Consider the following 21,494-nt stretch of genomic DNA (forward strand, 5'->3'; position numbering starts at 1 on the left):
TTTGACTCTTTATACTCCATCTAAAGTAATGGAAAACCACATGGCAACAGAAACACTGCAGTCAATTGTCCCTAAAGTACTCAACTGAGACCGGTCTAGGTTTGCTGAATAATAACAGTCTATGGATGATATCTTTTGCCTGATTAGTGTGCTCCACTTGGCGTGGTCAAAGAATGTTGAACATGTTATTTTTCCCTTGATGCTGAAAAAGCATCCAACTAAGTAAATTTGTTTTGAGTAATCTAAATGGAATTTGGGACAGGTTCTCAAAACATAGGGGCAGATGATGCATTCAGCATCAGCTCCCAGCAGCTGCCTTTACTATTGGGTTTTCGTCTCTGTGCATTAGGTAGGGGAACTAAGCAAGGTTGTTTCTGTTTCTGATGTTTAATTTGCTTTGGCCACCAAGCCAATGCCTTGTGTGGCAAAGAAGTCATGTCAGCTATGGGGAATGGAAGTTAGAACAGCAAAGAAGTTTGCCCTATATGGCTGTGCTTTTATTTTGAAGGGACCCAGTAGTTTCACTTTCAGTACTGGGGAGAAAGATGGATCTTGAGGTAAAGGCATGGGAATTGGAGCTGGGTGTTCCTAGTTGTATTCCCAACTCTGACTCAGACCTTGACAAAATCTGTGTGCCTGTGGTTGCTCTTCTGTTAATCAGAAAGATAATACTTACTCCTGTCATATTCTGAGAGAACACCTAGTTCCACCAAACTCTCTCCCTGCTTCAAAGAATGTCCATGGAAATAAGCCTTAACAAGTTTGTTGTGAGCTCCATTGTATAACTGTCTATATTTAAGAATACAAAAGCCTAATTTTTTTCATATCTTTCCCTTTATTAAGGAAAATAACTGATTAGAAAAAGTTCTTACCTGTCAATTCTGCTGGTGAATTCCAAAGGCAAAGTAACTATCCTGTTGACTAAAGATACTCTGCTCAATAAGTAGAATACAATTTGTGATCCTTGTGTGCCATCAGCATTATGGTCTAGTCCATATTTCTTTCCAATTTGTCCTTGGTCTGCAGTGATGTACTTGTTTGACAAATCTAGTACTTTTCTTGAAAACAAGTTAATTGGCATGTGTTCTTCCACCACATCACAGTGATTACAATTCCATCCTGGCAGCATTAGTGATATGTGATTTCCATTTGATACTAGTCCAAAAGAAACTGGACACTGAAGTCTGAAGATATCTAAATATCTAACACAGTGATTGTCTAATTCTTTATCCACACCCCATGGTAAGAGACATGACAGAAGCAGTTTAGCTGTGTCTGTGGTGATGTTAGCATCGATTTGTCCTGGTGGCTGCAGTCTAATCTTTTTTGAACTCTTCATTTTTTTATGTCTTTTGATGCCACCACTTTCTTCCAAAGACCTTGCTGCACTATTATCCTTATGGACCTTTTTTTCACAAGCATTTTTTACTTGCCCATCCATTGGGAAGAGAGAGCCAGCAGTTTTATTTCTTTTTAACATTAGTGTCCTTTTTTCTGCTGTGCTTTTGGCTCTTTTTAAAATGTCATAACTGTGGAATGAATTTGATGATTTCAGTCCACTGAGTTGAGATGACAGTAAAAGTTCTACAAGTTTTTCCAGATCAAATAAGAGAACATGAAAGCTTATGTTGTTCCATTTTGTCTTTACTGGCAAGATAGTAAAAGGCTGTTGGACATGGCTGGTACCAGTTTGCTGAAATAAAAAAAGTTATGTATTAAATGTCAAAATCAAATCCACAGTTACATAAAACTTTACCTAGTTCTAAGCTTAGAGTTGCATATGGAATAGGCCAAATTCATTCCTTATTTAGCTCCACTGATTTCAACTAAACTACACTTATTAATTATGTATTCCCAGCAGCGTGACTATGTACTAGGCACTTTCCAAATGGTAAGCACAAAAATAAATGCCTGCTCTGAGTAACTTACTAGACAGGTAAGTAGAGAGAAGCAAGGGAAAGGGGAGTAGGAACCATAGACAATTATAGGAAATGTTGTTAGTGACACCTATATTTAAGGGTGCCTAACCCTTTCCGTGTAAGATCCTGTATTCACTTGGTTATAACTCTACCAAACTCTTACAGTTTGGGCTGAAATTTTCTCTGCTGCCTCAGGCCGAATTTTTTTTTGGAACATTTCAACAAAAACATTTCAGCTGTTTCCAAGAATACACTTAGGAAAAAGTATATTTTTTCCCATGCAGAAAAAGTCTTACAATCATTTTCACTGAGAAGCTCTAGCCCCTCCCGGCTTTGGAGCAGGGACTAAAAATTTGTCAGGGATGTGTGTTTTGCCATCCATGTGAAAATCCACTCAAATCTGGCCAAGATATAAGCCTCTGAAAATATCATGACACACATCTCAGTACAGGTTTGTGAGGGTATGTCTACATTGCAAAGCAAGCGCGTGCTTAAGTTTGGGCTCAAGCCTAACCCCCTGCGCTAACCCAGGGCTTGGACACAGGGTCCGAGCATGTGTCAAGCTGGGACCCAGGGTCCGAGCCCTATTGCTTTGCAGTGTAGATGCAGCCCTGCTTGAGTCATATCCTGGGAGTCTGCCAGAAGTATCCCACAATTCCATGGGGCAATTTCCTTAGTCCTCTCTATCCAAACAATCTCCCTTAAAAACAGAAGCCACACACACAGACACACACACAGACACACACCCTTGACATAAGGCAGCAGCTCAGGTCAGTGTTCACCCATTCTCTTCTGATCACCAAGCTGAAAGCCCACCATCAGAGAGCCTCCTGGATTTGCAATGGAGACCAAACAGAGCAAGCCTTTTGCAAAGCATGCTGCTTCATGGTCACGGGAGCCCAGCCAAATTTTGGTGAAACTCTGGTGCAAGGCCAGTAAAACTGTGGACTTCAGCAAAAGCACTAGGAATGACAACGCATACCACCAGAGAGCTAAAAAGCTGGCAGCTTTTCAGATTTTCCAGATAGGTGATCAGTGCAGGGAGTATATTAAGAGGCTGAAGAGTGAGTACCGGAAGGCCAGGGACAAAAACTGCACCCTGGGCAACTTGTCAATGACATGCCCATTTTATGAGTTTGACTAGGTGCTGGGCACTGTGCCCAGCACAGAACCAACTGTGCTTCTTGACGACCTGATCAGCCAGGATGGTGCCCTGCTAGCTGCTGAAGCCACTGTGGGGACTGATGGGAGCCAGAAGAAGGCTCCAAGTGAGGTGCATGAAGTGACTCCGTTCATGAAGCCAGCCCAAGAACAGGCTATCGATCAAGATCAAGAGCAAATTCTACGTCCCTGCTCGGAAGAGCTGTTTGTTCCCCCTGAGGAACAGTTTGGCACTGAGCCTGCAGCAAGCCCGGTGGAGACAGAAGCCGCCCCAGAGCCTGGTCAGTTTATGATTCCAATTTACAGTTTATTATTACAGTCAGTGTTTCCCAAACTTGGGACGCCGCTTGTATAGGGAAAGCCCCTTCAGTAAAAAGGAGAGATAAAAACACATGCATGCTCTAAGACAACCACTTCATGGATACATTCCACCACCCAAGAGGTGGAAGTCCAGAAAGAGTTTTGAGTCTGGAAATCCTTTGCCCCACAATACCACCGTAGAAGGCTGAGTAACAAAATGGTGGGAAATGCTAATGATCTTGGAGAACCTGGTTCCTTCGGAAAACTCCCCCAGGCACTGACAATGAACAAAAACAATCATGTACTCTAAATCAAGCTGGGATGGAAAGACTGGTAACAATATGACCAAGTAGAAGCTGATAAATGACTTTGAAAGTGGAGTTCCAGGGCAAACACTTCCACACTGCCTGATGCTGTGCTCCCTGTCAACATCCTGTACCTCCAGATAACTATTTGAGATAAGTGACAACACCCGGTCTTGGCTGCAGTTTTGGAATGACAAGCTACAATGATGAGAAGATAACAGGATGACTGGTAGAAGTAATAGGTGGCAGAGGTCTGTGTGGTTTGTCTATAGGTCTAACTCTGCTGATGACTCATGTGGAGGTCCATGTTATAGAAATTCTGGTTTTTCAGTGTGCTTTAAAAAAATATATATGTAGGAAATTCCATTAAAATCCCCCCAAACCCTAACCTATGTTAAAAGAACATTAAGGTTGCAAAATCAAGTGGACAACCACAGTTCTCCTCCATCATGCATGTAGGCACTAGGATACAGTCTTTAATTACATAACCATATTGTAACAGGGTCCATGACCCACCCCTCTTCTTGGGGCTCGCTTGCTGCCGCAATAAGGCTCAGAGAGGCTTGTATCGAAGTGGGACTGTTCTTAATGTTTTCCTCAGTTTCCCCTATGCAGTTCTTAAGTATCTAGGTGGTGGGATAAGGGTGTATGGTTGCTGCAGAGCAAAGGGCCAGTGTACATAAATGTCCGACACTCTGTCTCCTAGCAGCTGATGGCCTGGGCCCCTCCTCTGCAAAGGTGCCGACTGAAGGTGTTGAAGACAAAGGGATCAGGTGACCTCCTGGCCTGGGAAAGAGACAAAGCCCAGAGAAGGAGGGGCTAGATGGGAGTTTGAAGCTAGCTGGGGACTGGAAGGGAGGACAGACGGGGGTCTGCCTCGCTGGGCCCCAGAATGGACCTGGCGGAGGGGTCCCATCCACTATACCTACAAGCTCTGTTTTAGACTGTGTTCCTGTCATCTAATAAACCTCTGTTTTACTGGCTGGCTGAGAGTCATGTCTGACTGCGAAGTGGGGGTGCAGGACCCTCTGACTTCCCCAGGATCCCACCTGGACGGACTCGCTGTGGGAAGCGCACGGAGAGGCATATACTGAATGCTCCCAGGAGAGACCCAGGAGGTGAAGCCGTGTGAACTTCTTGCCCTGAAGACAGTCTGCTCCAAGGGAGAGGAGGCTCCCTAAAGTCCTGACTGGCTTTGGGGGGAGCAGTTCCAGAGCATTGCCCGGGGACTCCGTGACAGTTGTGTAACACCAATGTCTATTTACCTACAGTTATCCCACCACCAGTGTCTGTCTATTTACAAGGCAGTCAGCCTTCAGCTAGGAGGCCTCCAGTTCTCTCCCTGACTGACTTCTCCCTGGCTGCCCCCAGCCTTCTGGCTCCCTCCCAGCTTTTATAGCCCTTGGCTTGTCAGGCCAGCAGGTGTTGCCAATCTTCAGGCCAGGATCAGACCTTTTCCATCAGCTCCAATCTGTTTCCCCTGATTGGAGCTGACTGGGCAGGGGCTAATTAGGTGCTTTTGCACCAGCACCCTGCTGCACATATACTATTTCCCCCCCACAGGACCCCCGTCTCATTCATCACCCCTCCCGTCTAATGTGTATCAGAGGTTACTAGAAAGGATCTTTAGAGGACATGGGCTGCGATGTATTCAATGTGCTGAGGAGACACTTATTTCTATCACTTATAAGCCAATTGGTACAGTGGGAAAAAAAGTGCAGAGTTTGGCAGGGACCTAGCTGTCTGCAACTCATTCCAGGTAAGACAGAAACAAGGTTGGTGTATTGAGGGAAAGATAGAAGAGACGGTAAGATTGATAACTGGAACCTCTATCTGAGGCAGTGCAATATGACATTTGAAGATCTTGGGCTCCTCATGGATAATCAGGGTAGCAGCTATAGCCAAAAGCACTTTTTTCAACTGAGCCTAGTCAGAAGATTGAGATTCACACTCTCTGATGTGGCCTTTGCTATCCAGGCTTGTTTATCTAATTTAAATTGTATTCAAGGTGAGAGTTCTACACACCATCATTTTAGCGCCACTTATTAATGTGATTTTATTGTCCCAGCACAACTATCTCTTACCCACAATTACTGTTAATGAATAGCCAACAAAAATTGTAAGTCTTCTTTTAAAAAACTGACAGAACTGCAGATTTGGGATCAGCTATAATTACTTACAACTTTCAGCTGACCCATTAAAAAGTGTGACAGAAGTAACCTTGCATGTTGAACCACAGCACTATGTCAGCTGAAAAATTTAGGAAAATATTGCTCCAAACTATCTTTTCTCTAACTAGTTTTATTTCCACCACTTCACTCTTTACAAGATTCATTGCATGCAATTCACTGAGATCAAGTGTTTAACCTTTTTTACTAGAACCCATTGGCATTCGGTCAACCTCTAGCAGACTGAGAAAAGAAGATAGTCCTGTCTCAAACAGCTTACAATCTGAAAGACTTAGGGAAGACATGATGCACTAGGAAATCAAGAGAAGGGATTTAAAATGTCCAAGATTAATTGCCTCGTTGTGGCATCACAGAAAAATTTACCCACACAACTCCCGCGGGGAAAAATTCTGTTCTCAGAATTCAGGGCATGCATTTGAGGGAAGAAGTCGGCTCTCAGTGCACAAAAAGAATAGGTTAGGTGAGCATATAAATAGGAAGGCAAGGGACTGAGTCATGACAAAAAAGTACCTGGAAGAATTTTCAGTATTAGGATATCAACTCGATACATGAGTCAGTCTCCAGGCAGAAGAGTTTGTGGACAGTGCCGATATTAGCCAAGAAATGTAGGGTATGGTCACTAGAGTGAGAGGACAGGTACGTATTGACTAAGAGCCACAGTAAGGGGAAACTATCGTAGGGTACACACAGATGAGACGGTGATTCTAACGATGGACAGATCCTAATGGTCCATCAGGAATTCCAGCCTCCACCTTGTGGATCTGGGGACATCTGCCTAAGTCAAAACCCTTATATATTTCCTTCTACCCCCACTTTCCTGGTAGTATGAATTCCTCAGGAGCAATGCTGTGTTTATGCCCCCTGTTGTACAAAAGTCCTGTGATTCTTTAAATGTAGCTCACACAGCATGTTGCCTGAAATACTGTAGTTCCAAACAGCATAATCTGATGTGCTAGATTTTGGATCAGAAAAATCTGTGGTTTCAGAAGAGGAGGCTGACACAAAAAGTGGGTCCTGCTGCCCCTTCTTCAGCATAACCCCTCCAGACGTGAGGCACATCAGCTGCACAGAACTGTTATGGAGGGATTTCTGTGGGCTTGAGGGAGAGGGAGCTTCTCCTTTCTGCAGTAAAGAGGCTTATGCACCCCATTTTTTCTGCTTCTCTGCAAGGTGGACGGTGTTTTTTATACTATCAAAATCTTTCAAAGTACCATGTAAAGGACTAATCTAAATAATGATGCAAAACTGGTTATTAACAATTACTATAATTCTTATCATTTTAGACTATTAAAATTTGCCCTTGACTTTAATGAATTTTCACATGCATGATGCTTGGAGAATATGATAGCTCACGTTTTTATGTTCTGTGTTGCTTATTATAGGAAATGTTCAAGCTAATTCAGTCAATTCCTAGGAAAACTCTGCTTTCTGTCAGCCAGTGACAGGCACTCCCATGAGACCTCCAAGTTTTTACACAGCTTCTAGGATGCAGTTTTATAACTTCTACTTTGCTTTAACATTCTGTATTATTTTCTCTTATACTATGTTTTGAAATTTGTATATGTTAGTTAGAGAAAAAACTTTGTTTGAAACCCAGACAAGGCATTCTAAAAAGATCCTTATTGAAACTGATTTCTTTTATAAATACTCAAAAGTCTTCATTCTTAAAACTTTAAAGTTTACATATATTTGGGGGAAATGTTTTACAAAAGTTATTTGTAACTCATGTTTCCAATTAAAGGCGAAAAACCTTTGTCCTTCTTCTGAGATATATATTTGAAATATTTTGGATCTAAATGAATGCTTTATATTATAACTCCCTGATACCACTGTTACGCGAACAGTAAGTCATTTTATGTACAAATAAGATACTATAACTGGCTATTAATATAAGAAGCCATTTGAATATAGAAATTAATTGGGGAATTAATTATCTGGCAATGCTTAAGCAACTCCTTACCAAACTGAAGAAGACAAGAGTCTCTTCAGAGATTAAGATGAGACAATGCCTTCTTTGATGACCATTTACATTTAAAGACTAAGAATCATTTATGTTGGGGGAAAAAACTATTAAGAGCTGAAAGGCTTTTATATAGAAGTTTGGAGTTTTGGACTCATTTGAAACAAAATTTCAACTTCTATTAAACCCGTATGAAACTAAAGGGATGTCTCAGAAAATGAGCTGATTAAAATAGAATTAAAACTCTTACTTTAAAAATGTTTTGAGAGTTTCCTGCCTCAAAGATAAAAGCAATATAACGATAAAATTGAACATATCCAGCCATGCTGCATATGCATTAGCAAATTGCATTTTTATGATCTGAATATGCTGCCAAGCCCATCCTATGCAGGTGCTGAGCCAATGAAAGGTGACAGCAGCTGACATTTGAATCCAGCCAAGCCCCTAAAAAAGATACCTAAACACCTTCAGTGAGATGATGAAAAGAAAAGAGTATAAGTTCCTCTGAACTTTTGTGCTCTTATCTTTCTAAACCCTCATGCGCTTTCATCCTCTTTTGCTCTTACACACTCAGCACGTGTTCATCTAGCTTTGTAAAAGCAAGTGAACAGCAGCAACAAGACAGCCAAGCAGAAAGAAGCCACAAGAAGAAACCGGCTTCCAGTCCAGCACTGCTTCTATGACATGACATCACCAAGACTTCAGCATCATTGGGGAAATGGAGTTTGCAAATTCTACTAATCTTCTAAGAGATTAGACTTAAATTGCTCCTGTAATAATTTTAATGGAATACTGAAATGCTATTGTAATATAAGGTACTAACAACTTCTCCTGTTAAAACATCAGATCGTCTAAACAATGTCTATTCTTGAAAGATGACATCAGCTAATCTTGTTAAGCAGAGAGGAACAGTGGGATTTAATTTGAATTTAACATTCATTAATTTGTCTCTCTCAAAACTGCTCCTTGAATTCTTTAAGTAACTGAGTTTAAAAAACAAAACAAAAACAAACAAAACTTTCTTTGGTTTCACAGGACTTAGTTAAGATCACTCACCTTTGCCCATTATTAAACTGTTTAGGTTATCCTTGAGAAGACAAACAGGATCCCCCAACCTTAAATGAAATTCCTTTCGCCATAGATAAACTGTTATGTATGATACATTGAGGGCTTGTCTACATGGTGCAGCAAAGTGCACCACGGGGGTGTAAACTGTAGAGTGCTCTAAGGAGTCGTGCTCTAACTGTCCTCTGTAGAGCCTGCTGGTGCACTCTAAAAGTTCATGTTAGTGTTGTCTTGTTTGAAATGGGACTACACAAACACACACTCATTACCTTTTAGAGTGTGACAGCAGGGTCTACATTGGGCAGTTAGAGTGCAACATGTTAAAGCTCTCAACAATCCCTCCTCCCCCCTCCAACCCCCCGCTGTGCATTGTTGTATTGTATACATAAGCCCTCAGACAGGACTCGCTACTGATTTGTGGAGTAATATACTTTGGGCTTATCTGACCTAGAGATGTGCCCAATCAGAAAGCACTTATTCTTAAGGTGTAGTCTCTGTTGAAAGCTCTCCACATAGATATGCAGATAGAGTTGGCAACGGGATTTGTTGCAGGGATTGGTTCCTGGGTTAGTGTTTTTGTTGTGTGGTGTGTAGTTGCTGGTGAGTATTTGCTTCAGGTTGGGGGATTGTCTGTAAGCGAGGATTGGCCTGTCTCCCAAGGTCTGTGAGAGTGAGGGATCGTCCTTCAGGATGGGTTGTAGATCCTTGATGATGCGCTGGAGAGGTTTTAGTTGGGTCTGTAGGTGATGTTCAGTGGCGTTCAGTTACTTTTTTTGTTGGGCCTGTCCTGTAGTAGGTAACTTCTGGGTACCCTTCTGGTTCTGTACCCCGTTGCCAACTCTGTTCGCATATCTATTCAAGGGACACCATCATAGGACCTAACCACATCAGCCACGCCATCAGGGGCTTGTTCACCTGCACATCTACCAATGTGATATATGAGATCATGTGCCAGCAATGCCAGTCTGCCATGTACATTGGCCTAACCAGACAGTCTCTACGCAAAAGAATAAATGGACACAAATCAGACATCAAGAATTGTAACATTCAAAAACCAGTAGGAGAGCACTTCAATCTCCCTGGACACTGAATAACAGACTTAAAAGTGGCAATTCTTCAACAAAAAAACTTCAAAAACAGACTCCAACGAGAAACTGCAGAATGGGAATTAATTTGCAAACTGAACACCATCAAATTAGGCCTGAATAAAGACTGGGAGTGGATGGGTGACTAAAAAAAAGTAATTTTCCCTTTGCTGATACTCACACCTTCTTGTCAACTGTTGGAAATGGGCGACATCCACCTTGATTGCATTGGCCTGGATAGCACTACAAAAGTAATTTTTCCTCTCTTGATATTCTCCCCTTCTTGTCAACTGTTGAGAACAGGCCACTTCCACCTTAATTGAATTGGCCTCGTTAGCACTGACCCCCCACTTGGTAAGGCAACTCCCATCTTTTCATGTGCTGTAATATATATACTGTTTACTGTACTTTTCATTCCATGCATCTAATTAAGTGGGTTTTAGCCCATGAAAGCTTATGCCCAAATAAATGTGTTAGTCTCTAAGGTGCCACAAGGACTCCCCGTTGTTTTTGCTGATACAGACTAACACAGCTACCACTCTGAAACCTGTCACATCTGGTAAAGACACTCTATGCCGATGGGAGAGAGCTCTCCCATTGGCATAATTACTCCACCTCTGTGAGAGGCGGAAGCTATGTCGGCAGGAGAGCATCTCCCACCAACATAGCGCCAGTGTGGACAGTGCTTAGGTCATTGTAACTTGCATCGCTCGGGGGCATGGGGTGGCTTTTTCACTCCCTGAGTGACGTAAGTTATATCGACATAAGTGGTAGTGTAGACCGGCCCTAAGACATCATTCCTTGTTCCTCTAGACTAAACATTGTTAGTAATTTTTGGATAGTTACTTGGTGCTCAATACCCCTTCTCCTACTGCTCAGCGACCAAACAAACAAAAGAAAATACACTGACAATGTCAATCTGCCATTGTATTCTGTGATGCCACTGAGTATAAAGTCAGAAGAAATGCTTACTGGCAATGTGAAAGTTTATTGACATTGACCCGAATAATGTCTACCAAGTTATCTTAGCTTTCTGCCTCAGGCATTTCATTCCACTGAAAGAAGATGGACATATAAACCTTAGACATAAGATACCATTTAGAAAATATGGACCAACTACCACAGATAACAGAAGATAACAAAGAATGGAAGGCAGGCTATAAAACTAAACATACAGTCAAGAAGTGGGAAAAGCAACTGGTGAAGGATATTGAAAGAGAGGTTAACAACTTACATTCTATAGACCGTTCTTTCTAAGGTTCTGAAAGTACTTTACAAACATTACATAAAAGTCCTACAACATCGCATAATAGAGGTAAGTATTACAGATCAGGAAACTAAGGCATCATGCGATTTAGTCGCTTACCAAAGATCACAAAGTGAGCTGATGGCAGAGCAAAGGAGAGAACCTGGAAGGTCTCTGAACCTCACGATCAACATTTTCTGTGCTTCCCTATAACTAGTAGGTGTCAATAATAATAATATTCCATTTTCTCTCATTTTTGCTCTGCTCACTGTAAATCAATCTCAGTTATTGTCAATTTAGCATTTCAGTCCAAACTGTTCAGTTGGATAGTACTGGGCCTATTCAAATACAGAGTCATTCACCCCTCTCACTCTCAATCACTTGCAAGTTGTGCTGTATAAATAAGTCAAAATGAACTAATTTTATGACATAATATAATATGAAGGCTTACTTCTCAGTGGAACTGCAAATTAAACAACCATAACTAAGGTTTATTCAGCATCATACACATATTTGGCACTCAGCACTACAGAGTACAGTTTAGTAATTCTTTTATTTTTTAATTCACTATAATTATTTTTAAATGTAAGTAGCACCCCTTGGTACTGTGTTACATAGGTGATGGATTGGCTGAACTCTTTGTGAAAGATTTTTCCCACCACCAATATCTTATTGACTTTTATTATCTAGCTAAGCAAACAAGGACCCATTTTTATTCTCTTAAAGCTAAAACTTAAAATAAGACAAATTCTACATTATCTACTCAAAATATATGACTGTTCATAGTCAATCAAATTCCTTTCTAAATTCCTCTTCATAGGTTTAATTTATGTTTGGCTTTCCAATAGCTCTACCCAAATTTTGGGAAGCTGATCATTGCCCATTTTGTGGCTGCCCTGGTCTATGAATCTGAACTGATCACGATAGCTCAAAGTTGTGGATGCACTTGAGTTGTAAACACAAGGTGATAACTACCTCACTTTGTGGGTCAGGAGCAGCAACAAATTTCACACAAGGCCATTGAATGATGTCAACAAGGATGATAGTCCAAGAAATTATAAGTAAGTAAGGGGCCAGACTTAGTTAGTGTCATGTCTTTAACACCCCGTACCAGTCAGGTTATGATTATATTCTTGAGCAGAATGAAGAAGTGTTGAGAAGGTATTTGCTTTGCAGTGGTCATCTGATGGCTCATCCAGAGACGGACAGTTTAACTATAATTCTAAATAGTCTTTAATAGTGTAAAACATACTGGATGCTTTTTTCCTTGACAATTTAAAATAGATTTTCTTTAGCAGTAATTTAGAAGGATTTTTATGATGGTTGATATAGTGCATAAATTCACATATACATATATTGTTATACATATATATGCATCTTCATCCATAATAGGTAGTAACTTCTGAAGCTGAGTGAAAACAGTATCTACCCATGACTATTATTTAGTGGATCTGATGCTGTGCCCATTAAAGTTAATGGAAGTTGGAGCAAGTCCATAAGTTACACAATGAAAATATTACCACATTAGAAGAACAATTCACACCGAATAAGAGCTGAAATTTTACTCATGGCCAGAATTATGTAACTCACTAACATTAGAGGTGCACAAACATCACACATTCTTTTTCAATAATTTTCACACTAACGTTGATCAAAGTTCCATTAGAACAGAGGCTCTTAAGCTTTCCAGACTACTATACTCCTTTCAAGAGTCTGATTTGTCTTGCATACCCCCAAGTTTCACCTCACTTAAAAACAACTTGCTTACAAAAATCAGACATAAAGATACAAAAGTGTCACAGCACATTATTACTGTAAAAATGCTTACTTTCTCATTTTTACCATATTCTACCATAAAATAAATAAATCGGAGTATAAATATTGTACTTATATTTCAGTGTATAATATATAGAGCAGTATACATAAGTCACTGTCTGTATGAAATTTTAGTTTGACTGACTTCACTAGGGCTTTTTATGTAGCTTGTTGTAAAACTAGGCAAATATCTAGATGAGGTGATGTACCCCCTGGAGGACTTCTGGGTACCCCCAGGGGTACATATACCCCTGGTTAAGAACCACTGCCTTAGACTGCACTTGCAGCCCTCATTTTTCATAAATATTCGTGCATACAGAATTCACTTCCACAAGTATCCACAGAAAAGCAAAGAAAAAACTTTGTAGAAATGTATATTTGTGGTAGAAATGTTTGCATGGCCATCTTGGAATTCTCTTTGTGTGTTTAACGGCTGGTCCGAAAAAAGATGAAAGAAGTAGAGATGAAACAAAACAAACCATAAGCATCATACAATGTTTGGACAGCAAACTGTATCACATTCTTCCCATGAACTCCCTTAATTAAATCTTCAGTGGCTTCTTGAAACCCACCTCTTATTTTTAAGATTGACATTCATCCTTTAAAGACTAGAAACCAGCGGCGTATTATCGCCTAGGCCAACAAGGCCTAGGCCTAGGGCGGCAAATTTACAGGGTCGGTAAATTTATAATAGCAGCATTTTTGTAATCGTGGCATCAGTGATTAAGAATTAAGATTTATGATTAAGAATTTGAGCAGCTATGCTAAATTTAGTTAGAATTTTATCTCGCATGCTTTACAAAGGTGCCATGGTGAAGTTACTATGTGTAGACAAAAAGAACAGGAGTACTTGTGGCACCTTAGAGACTAACAAATTTGTTAGTCTCTAAGGTGCCACAAGTACTCCTGTTCTTTTTGCGAATACAGACTAACACGGCTGCTACTCTGAAATATGGGTAGACAAAACACTTAAGATTTCACTCTCTTCACAATGATTTTACATAGATGAAACTTAGTTGGCTTCCATAATTGACACCTGAAAGATTATAAGTAGAATTTAATTATTACCATTCTGAACACCACTTGCTTTTGTTAAAAACTCAAAAGCAGCAGAGTACCTTTTTATTTTGTTTGGAGTATTGATGTACTATTTCAAAAAGAAGCCAGCAGCACAATAGATTACTACTGCAATTAACATATTAGCTAGTCCAAAACCAAAAAATAATGAATAAGTGTTTAAAATGTCCTTATAAGGACATGTATATCGTGTTTAAAATAAAATAAAAAATGTTTAGCAGAATTATATATTCCTCTTATAACTACTTTTTTAGATTAATGTAATTCAAACATGTAACAGTTACAGAGGCCCCAGCTGCAGTTCCATAGTTAAGGTTGAGTTGAATTTTTCACTTAAAATTCAATGTCTTTGCTATGTATAAAAAATTTGACATATCCTCCTCAAAATTATAGTACACACTCTGAGTACGGAATGAATTTTCTGAGAACTGACAGATAAAACCATTATTTTAGGAGTAAAACATACTGTCTAAAATTTAGCAGTAACAGGATTTGTCTTTTGGGGGAGCTTATCTTTTTCTTAACAAACCCCTACAATTATAAATGAAGTACTGTATACTTAGGCTTATCTTTCAGTTTATGTTTTACATAAAAGGAGCACATTTTCTGTAATTATGCACACACAAACCCTACATTCTATGTGAAACTCAAAGCTTTATAATGATGGGTAAGTATTATCATCACCAGTCTCCAGGCACTGAGAAGGTAGGTAACTTTCTTTCAAGGCATAAACTGAGATAAGATTACAATATTTTTTCAGGAAAAACTATTAGTATTTCTCTCATGACTGAACAGTGGTCACCCTTAAAAAGTTAAGAATTGCTTTAATAACTAAATAGTCAGAATTAAAAGAAATTAATAAATACACAAGGGACCTATCTCCATACAGTCCTGATGTGGAACTTACAAAATCTGCATAATAACTGAATTTCTAGAATAATGTTTGTTGGATTTGAAAAGATAGCAATGTTCTCTTAGAGTTTGTTTTTCCTTCTTTCTTTTTTTAAAGTAACTAATAAATATTTAAATCCTTATCTTGGTCTTTACATTTTTGGGTTGTCCACTAATGTCCATGTGCATTTGTCTAACCCTTCCTAAAAAATAAGCAAAAGTGATATGTAAAACTCAATAAACTATGGTGGGCTAAATTCACAATGGCTGGTGCCCACCCATGCTCGCCCTGCCAACTACCATCATCCTCTTCACAGATTGCAGGAGTTACAATGTCATGGGGAGACTGTAGCCACTTTGTAGAGCTACCATCTTCCAGTAGACTTTCACAGCCATGTGTTCTGCTCCTTAAGTCAAAACTGGCCTATGCATTTTGCATAGTCTTAATTCAAAGTGTAAACATATCTGAGAATCCACGTAGCTGTATTCGTATTAGCAGCATTATGGGGAAGTCCTGACTTTTATTCTGTGGGTGTGGAGGATCCTACACACAACTAATCTGGCACAGATACACTGAATACAGAAATAGTAGAATTCAGGAAGCCCATGAAATGAGGAGCTAATATCCATGAATAATGTAGGTCATACTGTGGCAAAGATCACTGTTTGCCATCAAACAGACAATGTTTGGGTCAGGACAAAGTAGAGTCCAGTGTATTCAAACTATGCATATCCTTCTGTTCATGGAGGTAGGATGCAAGAGATATGGACACATAGTCCGTTGTTGCTCTACAGCCTGGGGGCAGTTTCTGACTTCCTTCTCTCCTCCCTGCACAAGCCTGAGTACACAGCCTAGGCATAAAGGGGAGGATTCTTCCTCCCTCCTGGCCCCCAGCTACATCAATATATGCTATTAACTATAACTGGTTTAAGACAGACACACCACATAAAAATTTCATGGAAAGAACAATTCAAATGCTATTTTACCTATCTACCTTCTCGTCAAAGATCTTTTCCACTGGGAGTCTACTTATTCTAGGAACTGTGGTCCACTTAAAATATACACTTCCATTAGCTCGTAGGGATTCCCATATTGTTTCAACTCCTCACACACCCATTTTCTCCATGCACGGACTTTCTTTAGCTTTAGCAGATGCATTCTGTTGTGAGTTTAGTGCTGAAAAAGGGATTTGACAAGAACTGCCTTGACATTCGCTTTACATAAGGGAAGTAAAGTGGTAGAATCACATGATGGACTTGCAAGCAAGCCTGATCCAAAATATACCAATGGGTCACCTCCCCTATAACCCTGTAAATAAAGGGCTTGATTCTTCACAGCCTTGAAACTTGTGTAGTTATTTATACCTGTGCAAAGTGAGTGCAAAAGTATCAAATGTGAATGCTCCACTCACAGGGTTTCAGCCTTTTATATCTATTGTGCACTTACATTGCAGATGTCTGAATGACTACACAAAGTACAAGGCAAAGAAGAAGGTGGCCTCAAAGTTGTCAGCGACTTGGGCCTGATTCTCCTGTCACCAGTTTAAATCCTGAACAACGCAACTGAAGCCAATGAACCAAATTCCTCCATAAATTATGCAAGTGTAAGTCTAAGGTCCATTAATGTCAGCTGAGTTCTTCTGAATTTACTCTGATGGAAGAGCAGAATTTGGCCAATGTGTATAACTGGTTTAAGTGAGAGAAGAATCAAACCCCTCAAATTCTTCAGAAGGAAAAAAGCTGGAGGAAATATGTGAGATTCAATTTTGGTAATTAAGTGTGAAGTGCAGAATTGCATTAAATCTCTATTACAAAATGTTCGGCCCAATCCTGTGAATGGCTGAGTTAAATCAGTTAAAGTTGAGGAAGATCAGCACCTTGAAGGACCAGGTACTGTGCATCCAAGGGGAATATAAAAATCTTTGCAGTAATGACATACAGATCGAGCTCTTTCCTGGTAGAGTGTTTTTTATAAAGCCTTCTGTCTTTTGACTGTCTTCTAACTTTTTACATCTTTACAGTTTTTCCTTTGTAATTTGAATACCATTCAGATATCCCTTAGATATAATTCTAACAAATGGAGGCCCCAATTCAGCAAAACATTTAAGCATGTGCTTAAAGTTAAGTGCTTGCTGAAGTACTTTACTCAATAGGGAAACACTTTTGTGTTTATGACATAACCAAAATGATAATTAGTGTGTTATTAAATGGACAGGCTGAATAGGAAGATCTATTACATTTATCAACTACGAGTTAAACATCCTGAACCTAACATGTCTTTTTATACATATGTTGATTGAAGTCATATTGACTGTGGAACTAAAATATACATAATGTATTTATGCTGCAATGCTTCATTTTACACAAGTATTATTAAACAATACCTCTTCCTAATACAGATTTCAAAATCTCTATCTTGTAGTGTATCTTCAACCATACCTTCTCTAAGTGATAATTTCTGAAATACCACAGCACTCTCTCACTGTCAACTGTCATGTCAGCTCTGTAATTTGACTGTAAGATGACAGAAATTTTAAAAAGCATTTATGTCTGAATCATTCACTGTTCAGTATTTCTGTGGTAATCAATACCATTTATGATAAAGACAAGATTTTATTTTTCTGCTAAAAACTGAAGAACCTCAGTTACCAGAAATGTAGGGGATGGGGGAAATCTACAAGCCAACATTTACTGAGGTTCAAGGAATTACATAGGGCCAGATCATGCCATTAACTGCAGTCTGTGGGAGTTCAGAGTTCAGAGCATTCATCCCCTCTCAAAAACCAAGTCCTGCCCAACTGTAAGCTTGTAAAAATAAAACGCTGCACAATGTCAGGTGTGACTGCACAAAAAAAGTGCCAGTTACTTCTAGCCTCCCTCTTGCTTCTTCCCATTGCTGGGACTGGGATGGTGGCTGCAACTGAAGCCTATCTACCGAATATATAGCCTCCAACTGCTTTCAGTATGAAATTATAGTTCCAAAGAGAGATCATTTCTATTTCTCCACGATGCTTTGTCCTCTCTGGCAGGAAGCAATAACTATTTTTTAAAACAGATTTTATATTGATTGAATACATGGAAAAGCTATACAAAGGGCTTTGCTTATTTAGCACTTGCAGTTTCAGCATTTATAACAAAAATTAATATTACAGAAAGAGAACAAGTGCAACCCTGTATTTTGTGTCGTGGTTAAAGGTGCTACATCTTACACAAATTATTTTGCAAAATATGAAATATGTGCTTCTCTCATGGAATTATCTGACCAAATATACAAACAATGCACAAAATGGCTGGCATAGTGTAAAATAAAGCATTGGCCATTCATTTCTAAATCCTCTGAGCCCTGGGTTGATGTAGATGGTTGTCGATAGTGAAAAAAATTGCCTCCTTCAAATGCGCCTGGTGGACAGCAGCTTGATGATTGGCAGCACAAATAGAAGACAAACGAGAAAGCCTTCAATCTGCAGCTGATGCACAAGAAGAACATGGGGAGCTGAGTTTACAATAGAGAAAACATTACCAAGCTAATGGCACAGGCAATCATTTGACCACCATGCATCTCTGGTAGCAGCAGGGCATCCATTTTCAGTTAAGTGTTAGAGTACCTTTTTGCTTTCTCTGACCACTGCAGGGGTAAAACAACCTAGTGCGTGAAACCCAGTGACTGGTAATAAATTACTATATTGGATACTTTTTGTTTTCTTTCAGCAATGACTTTACTGTGTATTCCAGCTATCATTACCAATTAAAGTGGAGACCGTTTTAGCAAGCTCTATCTAACTGTATATCAGTCCCCATGCTCCAATTGCTTTGGCAAGTATCACAGGGTCAAGAGGCTCCTTTGACCTTTCTCAGCTAAGTCTCTCTGACCACTCACTATTTGCAGCAATCTCAGCTGAACAGATGGATACTTTCCCAGACCCTATAAAGCTTAGAATATAAAGATAAATGAAATTGTGTTTCAGGCTTCAAACTGGTTTATGAGCATAAAATATTGTCAGCAAGCTCCACAAAAACCTCTTACTTCAAAGTGCACCCCCTGTACCTATCCAATACACGTAACACTTCTCTTTTGTCTGTGGGTAAATTGTATTATTCTGGTGCAATTTTATTCATGTAACAAAAAGCTTTATAGCAAAGTGACCAGAATTTCAGAAGACATTTAATTGTTAAAAAAAAAAGCAAGGAAAGGATGTAACTCCAGCTTTACACCTCAGCACTCAGTGTCGGTAGTACAGATCATAGTGCATGGTACAACAGGCCATTTAAGGCAGGAACACTCTACAACAGTCAGACACAACAAGAGTGATTAGGGACAGCTTCAATCTTCATTTCAGATTTCTGTGATTTTATAATTTCATGAACTACAGAAGACCTACAAGCACTGCACCAGGGTTTAGCCACACTAACTTTAATGACCATCTCATGTCAAATTCCCTGGGAAATGCTTCCAAAATTTGGGAATAAATGCCATTTCAACATTAGTTATCCCCTTTGATTTTTTTATATTAAATCATAGATAAGAATTACAAAGAATATAATAATTTCTTACCTTCTGAACATAGGATTAATGGATTTTATGGTTTGAACTAAACCATATCAATGGACCTACTAAATACTTAGTTGAATTTTACGTATTATTTTTACATACTATTTGTAATAAAAATTCAGAAACGTAGAGCAAAGAATATGATCAGGTTTAGCATCATGTAATGTAATAGTCTCAAAATACTTTCACATTATGGCTATACTGTAATACAATATTAAAAATGATATACTGAACAATACGGATAAACCTTTATAATATTTACAAATGTTCTAATATTCTAGCATACTACTATTTTACAGTATAGTACTGAGTATATATGAATAACTAGATAAGACAACTCCCACCTGTTTATGCTCTCTGTATGTGTGTATATATATTTCCTCAATATATGTTCCATTCTATATGCATCCGAAGAAGTTGGCTGTAGTCCACGAAAGCTTATGCTCTAATAAATCTGTTAGTCTCTAAGGTGCCACAAGTACTCCTGTTCTTTTTGTAGAAATAAGTAATGAGTCGTAATGCAGATTAACTGAAACAACTATGCGAAGAAGTTACTTTAACTGTAGTAGTTGAGATCAAAATATCAATGGTTCAGGCTATAGGGAAATGTAGGTAGACCAAGACTGGTTTACTTTTTGGTCCATATTATCAATAATGAAATATATCTGGATTTGTCCCTGCTCAATCAGAGACAGTATGGATAAGAGGAATGAGGGTGGGAATACTCATTACCATGAGAATTCCACTGCCAAAACAGTTCTCTGGGGGTGTCATTCATGGAACTAGCTAAACGCCTTTCTTTTTTTTTTTTTTTAAGCTTGACTGAGTTTTCATCTGAATAAAACAGTTAGATATAAAGCTAAGATCTCCATCCTCCTGCAGAGGTCACTGATCTTTTATAAACAATATTGCCCCAAGACTTTTTCCAGTCTTTTGCCCTAATACTATATCATTCAATCAACAATTTGCAATAGTTGTGCTAAAAATGCTCACAGTCACTTGCAAATGCACTGCTGTCTTATTTTCATGCCCCATTGACAAGATACACAGTATGGAATGTGAGCAATAAAAAGGCAAATAGCTGGAGTGGTAATTGCAATTGAAGTATCTTTTTCAGGTATACATTATCTCTTTTTGCCACAACCGTGCAGTGAGGGGGGTGGGGTGGGAGCAAGCAGTCTCCCACACTTCTATCCCCCCCACAAGGGTTAGGTATAATTTCAGGCCTTTAACTTAGGGACCACAAGGACTGTTTCCATCTAGTGCTCGCAGTGGCAGTAGCCTCCCAAAAGGAACAGGCAATGGACCCACCCACTCCAAAGTAGTGCCAGCCCCATGTGAGGAGTGGGGAACACACAATGCAAAAGGGTACTGCGGTGACTAAGCTCCTCAGTGGCTCCTGGACACACTGTGCCTGTCTGTGGCCCACCTCGTCGAGCTCCAGCTGGGACATTGTTTGTTCATAATGACCCCTCTACCATGCAATGTGGCAAGTAATTCCTCTCTCTTGTATATATGCCAATGTGTTAGGAATGTCCTTTTTGGATACCTTTAGGGTTTTTTCTTCAGAGACAATGCATTAAAATAATTTTTCACACTGTAGTGATTAGCATTTTTAAAACACCGAGATGCACTTGTGAAAATTTAGGGCTCACACACTTGCTCTAGTTTTCCTTCGCAGATCTATCAATACACCTCATGAACCCTCACATTTTTGCCAATACAGTTCTGAAGAGAGATCTGAATTCATGATGAATTTTCCTAAACTATGGGATTTAGGGAAAACATTAGATTTTGATGACTCAGATTCATGACCTACAAAATGCTATATTTGAAGTCAGGTCTGTTATCCCTTGTCCTCCTTTGTTCCTCTCTCTACACTATCAGTAGGAAATTTTTTTCCACTCATACACCTTTGACATACCATGTTGC

At 39.4% G+C, this 21,494-nt stretch overlaps 1 protein-coding gene across 2 annotated transcripts in view; it reads right to left on the reverse strand.

Annotated features, from left to right (window-relative positions):
* Positions 1–21,494, reverse strand: part of WDR72 (WD repeat domain 72) — a 186,996-nt gene that overhangs the window by 85,461 nt on the left and 80,041 nt on the right. For both annotated transcript variants that reach the window (XM_024108982.3, XM_065558176.1), the window contains exon 15: positions 873–1,693. In XM_024108982.3, the coding sequence (XP_023964750.2) occupies positions 873–1,693 (821 nt within the window). The remainder of the gene's footprint in view (positions 1–872; positions 1,694–21,494) is intronic.

Source organism: Chrysemys picta, chromosome 10, assembly GCF_011386835.1.
Source record: "Chrysemys picta bellii isolate R12L10 chromosome 10, ASM1138683v2, whole genome shotgun sequence".
Classification (NCBI taxonomy): Eukaryota; Metazoa; Chordata; order Testudines; family Emydidae; genus Chrysemys; species Chrysemys picta.